The 7,877-nt window shown below is 47.3% G+C and overlaps 1 protein-coding gene across 2 annotated transcripts in view; it reads left to right on the top strand.

The window, feature by feature from the left end:
- Positions 1-628: 628 nt before the first annotated feature.
- BCAP31 (B cell receptor associated protein 31) overlaps positions 629-7,877 on the top strand; it is a 32,180-nt gene continuing 24,931 nt past the window's right edge. Inside the window, exons 1-4 of one of the 2 annotated variants that reach the window (XM_072626099.1) lie at positions 629-864; positions 2,026-2,173; positions 2,670-2,770; positions 5,901-6,048. In XM_072626099.1, the coding sequence (XP_072482200.1) occupies positions 2,082-2,173; positions 2,670-2,770; positions 5,901-6,048 (341 nt within the window). In that variant the 5' untranslated portion in view covers positions 629-864; positions 2,026-2,081. The remainder of the gene's footprint in view (positions 865-2,025; positions 2,174-2,669; positions 2,771-5,900; positions 6,049-7,877) is intronic. The other variant, XM_072626100.1, reaches the window with a different exon arrangement.

The raw sequence follows: 7,877 nt of genomic DNA, 5'->3' as shown, positions 1-7,877 counted from the left end.
TCCTCTATGTCTCTGGCTCTTTTCAGTCTGTCTGTGTGTCAGTCACTCCTTTCTGTCTCTACACTTTTCCTCTCTCCAGTTTGTCTCTCCTCTCTCTGCTCTCTCCTCTCTGTCTCTATCTCTCCTCTTCACCCTCCTCAGTCAGTCAGTGATCCCTACCCCCAGACAGCCCCGTGGACCACGTAGGGTCAGGATTTGGGGTGGAGGGGGGCCGGGGAAGGGAGTGCTATCTTCTCTTCCTCCTCCTCTGTTTCTTCCTCCTCCTCCTCCTCCTCCTCCTCCTCCCAGGGCGCGGCCCCTCCCCAGGACAGCAAACTCGACCGCTCCTCAGCCAGACTGGAGCGACAGTGACTCCGCCACCGGCCCATAATCCCCACCCACCCCTCCCCGGGGGCGAGCGAGATGGGGAGGGGGGAGGAGGAGGAGGAGGAGGAGCTGCAGCTGCTTCGGCCGCCGCGGGCTACAGAGACCCCGCCCACCTCACGCTTCTAGCTACTCCCCGCCTCGCCTCCGAAATCATAGAGATATTGGAGGACTCAGTTGACTAGAGAGGCCATTTCCCACCCCTCCCACCCCCGGCTGGCCCCGCCCTCAGGGGTGTCGTCATCGGTAGAGAGCGCCCTCTGGCCCCTTTCCTGGGCATGCGCATTCCCGCACTCACGCTTTCCTACCTGCCCTCCGAGGCTGCTGTAGCAGTAGGTGGAAGCGGTGCGGTGGTTGGTGGAAGACTGCACAGGAGGCGGGGCCTGACCCTCCAACTTCCGATTTCCGGTCTGTGGACACAAGGCTGAGGGGCGGAATTTGGGTGGGAGAATACTGAGTTCGGGCACTCAAATCTTACGGCTGTGGTGCCGAGGCGCGCAGGTGAGAAGAGGGCGGGTCCGACCCGGCCAGGGGGCCAGCCAGAAGTTGAGGGGGGAGCCATGAACTAAGGGAAAGGACCCCCGTGAAGCTACCGGGCCCTGAAGGTGGCGGCCCCCTCGCTTCGGACGAGCGTGGAGCTGAAGACCGGAGAGGAGGGGGGACAGGGGACGTCCCGATGCCTGGGCGGGGAGGGGGTAGGGTACTGGGAGACGGCCGAGGCCGCGCAGGCGGTGGGGGTGGCTGCTGCCAAGGGAGCAGGACCCCTTCGGCCCCAGGGAGCGGAGCTAGGCCTGCGTCCTGGCATTGCCAGCTAACCAGATCTGTCGCAGAGTGCCGGGGAAAATTGGTCAGGAGGTGCATTTAGTGAGGGCGTGAGCGAAGGGTTTCTGCTGCATAGTCAGAGGGCCCTGATCAGGTTCCAACAGAGGGGTGGAGTAGGGTTACTTGTTTGGAGAGAAGGGGACCTTATTCTGGCCTATCTGGAAGACCTAGCCATTTCCAGATTCTCCTTTGCAGGGGCCCAAGTCATCTACTCCAATTAATTCATTTTACCAAATCTGTGCGAAGTGATTTGCAAAACTTTATATCTCCATGTAAATAGAGACTGCGGTTATTATCGTTATTAATTTGTTATTGTATTATACAAATTGGAAAAATAAAATAAAACCCGGCGAGATTAAATGGCCTACCCAGAGTCACTCAGGTGCCTGTTTTGGGAATCAAACACATCCTCTTTAGTGCTTTTCCCACCGGAAGTCAGTTAGTTTTGACTTCTGGCATCTCAAGATTCTACTTGGGTGCCTGGTTTAAGGGACATAGTAGTCCTGTGAATCACACTGTCTGTTCATGTGTTTGGGGCTTTTAAAACCCATACTCTGAAGACTTCAGTAAATTATGTAGTAGATTAATTTATTTACCAGAACCAAGGGGTCCCCTGGTCCTTTAGAAGTTGTTGATAGGTTCCCCCAGCTATGTTAATGTGGCTTAATTCACTTGCTTGTTTTAATTCCTGTTTGAAGGAACGTAGTATGGTTTTTAAAGCTGAGAAGAAGGATTGGTGAGGTATGGATCAGCACAGTTTCTTCAAGAATTTGTTGCTCATTGATCAGCTCCTCACCTCCACCCCTTTCTCATGGCCTGTGTTTCCTCAAATCTTTTCAGACATTTCAGAGGTTGGTCTATTCTGCCTCCAGGTCAAAACCAACTAGTGACTAAGGATGAGTCTTCAGTGGACTGCGGTTGCTACCTTCCTCTATGCAGAGGTCTTTGCTGTGCTGCTGCTCTGCATTCCTTTCATTTCTCCCAAAAGGTACAGCCTATTGAGTGATCAACTTCAGAGCTCAAGGTGCCTTTATGATGAATTGTGCAATGCTGAGCCCCATGACCTACGTGTATAGGTTTGGTGGCTAATTGATAGGACCTCCAGGGCTTCCCTAGTGGAATGATTCTTCATAAAGGGAGGCAGAGCCATCTGCTTTTCATATTTTTTAGATAAAGTGTTTCACCTACATGAAATCCTCCCAATTTCTCTTCCCATTCCCCTTTCACTTTTGGGTGTCTGCGGTGCAGCCAGGTTCCTAGGATGGAGGTGGATGTGGGAGGTTGGGGGTCCTTATGCAAGCTGATTCTCCTTAGTTCTAACACTTACCTAATACTTCTCTCCAGAAGTGTCAGTCTGTTGTAATTAAGCAATTGTCGGTCCAGGTGCACAGACTCCCCAGACTGGAAAGTTGAGAAAGTATCTGGGGCTGAGAGGGATCCCAGGGTACTTTGAGTATCTCCAGCTTCTGTTTCTTTCTCGTTAGATGGCAGAAGATCTTTAAGTCCCGCCTGGTGCAACTGGTGGTGAGCTATGGCAACACCTTCTTTGTGGTTCTCATTGTTATCCTGGTGCTGCTTCTCATTGGTGAGTGACAGAGATGTGGTCGTGGTGAGCAGTATCCCAAATAGGAACCTCTCACAATTCCATTTCTTCCATTTGTCTAATTTTCACAGTTGTGTCTCACCCCCCTTACCAGATTGTACATATCTTAGGCATCTGTCCTCTGATATTCTTCATAAACAGGGATGGCACTGTTGATCCATAGATGCTTTGGATGGTCTCCAGGATGCCTGGCCTTCGCATTAGTACCAGGTTCTAGCCACTGGTCCAACAGATCTGGACCCCAGACTTGAGCAAGCTTCTTCTGGTAACCACGTTTTAGGTACAGAGATTGAACAAGCTAGGCCCATTAAAAGTTGCAAAGGTAAACAGAGTCCCATTTTTTTGTATCCTTGAAGAGCCTATGTCAAAAGAAAGGCAAAAAAAAGTAAATTTCCCAACAGAATCAAGAAAAGCAATGAATGAGAGTAGAAAAAGCATTGGACTTGGGAGCTGATGTTGCCACTGGGACTAGAACCTAGATCACTTAACCCGCTTTGGGACTTGGAGCAAATCACACCCCACCTTGGGGTGAAGAAAATGTCACTGCTCCAAAAGAGCTTTAATGGCTTCTCTAACTGGTCTCAGGTTTCCCCGTTAGTCCAAGCAGGGAAGAACCTCCGTGCTGTAACAATAGTATGCCCCTATCCTACTTGTCTTCCTAGGGCTTGGCAGCTTAATTCACAAGATTCAAGGAGATGTGTCCAGGCAAGGTTGCATCTTAGCAAGATGGGTGTGACACATCAGTATTCAAACATGTGCAATGCCAGCTGCTTGTTTACCATACTGATGGCTATAGATTCACATTGACTTAGAAGTATTTTGTAAGGTAGCTGCTTTTAAGCAGGGTACTCTCACTACCAAGGTTTTGAGTCAGGTAGTGGCAAAAGAGTATCTCTGTTGTTCTTGGACCATTTTGAGACCAGGATTTTTTGGAGAGGAGGGTGGGGTAGCTTCGGGAACTCTTGACTCAATCTCAATCCAGATGCCACATGTACTCCTATATTCTTGCCTTCATGGGTTTTGGTTAGTACAGTGACCTGGAAATTCAAAACCACATGAACTGGGTGTAGGATACAGTCTCCCTTCCTGGGGTTATCGAGGGTTTGGCAGTTCTTGGATTATTGATTCCCAACTCTACTTTTATGATCCCACTTCGATTGGATACCTTCAGGCAGTTTACTCAGCCTTCTTGTGTCTTTCTCATTCCCCCGGCCCCCCTTGCCATTCATCAGCAATGACAGTTGAATCCTAAGCTATCTTTGGTCATACAGAGAGAGAGAGAGAGAGAGAGAGAGAGAGAGAGAGAGAGAGAGAGAGAGAGAGAGAGTGTGTGTGTGTGTGTGTGTGTGTGTGTGTGTGTGTGTGTGTAAAGAGAACATTCCCTTGCAAATTCATCTGTAAAACGAGCTGGAGAAAGAAGTGGCAAACCACTCTTTGCTAAGGAAACGTCAAATGGGGTCACAAAGAGTAGGATACAACTGAAATGACTGAACAACAACAAAATATAGCTATTTATTACTATATATCTAATAATTGATGGGAGATCCATTCTGGGCCTACTACCTATCTCAACAGGGACTACTGGATGAGATGACTTCCTTTTGCTTCTGAAGTCATTCAGAGGCCAAGTTTGAAGGGAGGTAGGTGGATGAGGGAGCCATTTATTAACAAATTACTTTGGGTTCTCATTCCACTCTGTTGATACTTCTTAGCAAATTTAATTGGACCCCTTAGGTAAGGGGAAATAGTGGTAGGGAAAGATTAGAGAAAAATTAGGCCATGTGGTAGATAATGACACATGAAATCCTTTGACTATTGGACTTCATTTTGGGGCTTTCATCCTCTAACTTAGGCATTGCCTGGGTTTCCACAAAGTTACTCTATTCAGATTGATTCAGGTATATCCAAGTATGGGGTGTGTGTGATGAGGGGCAGTTAAGCCCTAGATGTGATATGGATGGTTTGATTGTTCATGGAGGCTGTTACTGTGCCAGACACTGCAGGGTTTGGTAGGTGTGGCCCTACTATCACCTTACAACTTAGTCTGAAGACATTTGGGATAAAGGGCTGGTCTTGGGGTCAAGCAGATCTGGGTTTAAGGCCTGCTTTTGACTTGTGGGTGAATTTTAAGCTAGTCACTCAGATCTTAATGCCCCTGGGCAATTCTCTGAGAAAGCTCTAGACCAAAGGAAAAAATGAAAGCTCTCCCAGAGGAGGAGAATTTTTTCATATGATGGAATGGGATTGCGTTTTTTATTAACTTTTTTTAACCAACATGTTTTTAAAAGATGACCTCCAGTTTTAAAACAATGTTTTCAATTATTTTTAACATTTTTTTTTTCAAATTTTGAGTTCCAAATTATCCATCTCTCCCATCCCTCACCCACTGAGGGGGAAAGCAATATGATTTCAGTTATACATATGAAGGCATTCAAAACATTTCCATATTAGCAATATTGCAAAAAAAAAAGCAAGAAAAATACAGAAAGTGAAAAGTCTGCTTTAATCAGTACCTAGGGTTCATCAGTTCTTTCTCGTAAGGTGGATAGCATTTTTCAACACAGGTCCTTTGGAACTGCATACCTCTCATTTTTAAAGTGGTTCTCTAGGGAGCTCCTCCTTCGTTCTTAGGCAGACATCTTCCCTGTCTTCTCTTGTGACCAACCCACTGTCACTTCCCCAGAGATATCGTTCCAAAAACATGACTGATTTAGTTTAAGGCTGGGCTTTTCCAGGTCAGACATGGGAAGAGGAAACCCGTACTATTATTATCACACCAGTTCTCATCCACAGTTAAAACATGTTTCTGATGGCATAGACTTGCCATCCTTGGGTGGAGATGGAGGTGAGGGAGAGAGAGTTTCAGATTCTTTGGGAATTGATGATTTCCTAAATCTTTCAGTAGGGGGATTGGGAGGATATGTTTTGGTGCTGGTTTTCCAGAAGATCTGTATGTATCAAAGAGAGGCTCACTAAGATGAGTTCTGCTGAGAAGACAGTGGAACTTGAATGAACTGGGACCAGCAAACATGCGTCATGGCCTAACACTGCAGCCTTGACTCACTGCGCTGTGGTTGAGCCCCTTCCTGTTTCCTCTCATGCTCCCCAACAGATGCTGTGCGGGAGATTAGGAAGTACGATGACGTGACAGAGAAGGTGAATCTCCAGAATAACCCTGGGGCCATGGAACACTTCCACATGAAGTTGTTTCGCGCCCAGAGGAACCTCCACATCGCTGGCTTCTCTCTGCTGCTGTCTTTGTGAGTCCCTAGGACTTAGGAGGGTGGGGGCGCGGAGGGAGGCTTGGAGCAGCTTATGGGATATAGTTCCTCTCCGTATTATGTCACCAAAATCCAATGAGGGTGGTGGGTTAGGGGGAAGGAAGTCAGGAGACTTGGTTTCTGGCCTTAAACTGAGGCTATTTCTGGGGCAGCAGGTCCAATCCCTTGGATCCTCTTCCTCTAGGAGGCCAGAGCAGGTCCTGTTGCTTAGACAGTAATGGGCTATATCTGTGTCTCCCAAAGATGAAGGATGTGGACTAGGTGATATTCAAAGTGCCTTTTAGTTCTAAGAGTGTGATTCCCTGCTTCTCTGGAGGAGAGGGGGTGTTCTGGACTCATCTGTAAGATCCTAGTACTACTCCACATGTGCTAAGTCTAATCTGACTGCAGGGAGAAAGAGAGGGAATCCCTGCCCTGAGGGAGCCCCCAGATTGACTAGAATATGAATAGAAACATACAAATAAGTACCCACAATAGTTGTAAGCAGCCAGGTAAACCATCTGTGTTGAGGTGGCCTGAATGGAATGACTTGGAGCTGTGTGGGATTGGTTTGGGAAATGGGAAGAAGAAAGGCTGTAGAAATCTTACCTTCCCAGGGTAGATACTATAGTCCCATCCTAGGGGAAGAGTGCTGAGGCCTTAGAACAAACACCATGTGGCACTAAAATGTTTGGTCCCTGGGATCCAGCAACAAATGGGTGCAGCCAATAAGAGGTGATATATTTTTGAGGATTCAGGCCTGGTGTTGGCAACTAGTGGGCCATGCCTGGGCAGGTTGGCAAAAAAGTCTGAAAGAGTGTGATTCAGTCCAGCTTAAGTAGCAAAAGCGTCTGCCTCACTGTCTGTAGCAAGCAGTTGATGTGGAGGCAAATTGTTTACTATGGGAGTTTTCAGAGTGATCTTCTAAGGACTCTAAATGCACTAGAAAGTATTAACCCTAATGCAAAAATATGAGGAAGTATGGCAACTGAGGGAACTCTTCCAGTGATTAGCAGGGATTGTGCAATTGCTTATTTAAGAACACAGCTCCCCAAACTCTGATGCAGCTCTGGTGCCCATTGCCTTTAGGGCATCATGCAAACTCTTCTGTTGGGCGTGTAGAAGCCTGCACTGATCAGGCCCCTGGCCTATCCTTCTGTGCTCTGCACAGAATTATCCAAATTAGCTTTGTTCCATGTGACATTCCATCTCCCATTACCTTGCCTTTGCTTAGGCTGACTTGTCTGCCTGAAATATACTTCCTCTTCCCCTCTGACTTATCAGATCCCTGACTTCTTCATTCGTGTTCTACTTTCTCTCCAGAAATCATTGTTTTTCCTTGCATATATTTTGATATTTTTCTGTTTGTGTGTTGTCTTCCCTCCTCAATAGAACATAAGCTCCTTGAGGTTTTGTTTTTTGTCTTTGAATCTCCAGTGCCTGCCATGTATGTAGTAGGCACTTGAAATGCTAGTTGGCTGAGTAGATGGGATGAAAAAATCATCTAGGAACAAGGTGTGGGGTGGAGAAAGGGATGACCTGAAACCAAAGCCAAGAGTCATGGAGTAGAAGAATGTGGTACAGGGGGGATGTGAAGAAATAAACTCCTAAAACTAGGGAGGCTTTTCCCATAGAACTTGGATCTGGATCCTCTCAGCAAAAAGAGACAGTGCTCCGTGGCATAAGGGAGTGACTTCACGGGCACTGCCAAGTGGAGGAATCCCATCACTGACACAAGTTAGCCACCTAGATCTTCATCTGTCCCTGTGACTCCCCTGCATGGCAGCAGTACCCAGGTGACTGTGTACCTGATATATCCAGTAGGAAAT

This window comes from Notamacropus eugenii, chromosome X (assembly GCF_028372415.1).
Source record: "Notamacropus eugenii isolate mMacEug1 chromosome X, mMacEug1.pri_v2, whole genome shotgun sequence".
Taxonomy (NCBI): Eukaryota; Metazoa; Chordata; class Mammalia; order Diprotodontia; family Macropodidae; genus Notamacropus; species Notamacropus eugenii.
This window is presented reverse-complemented; position numbering and strand designations above follow the sequence as displayed.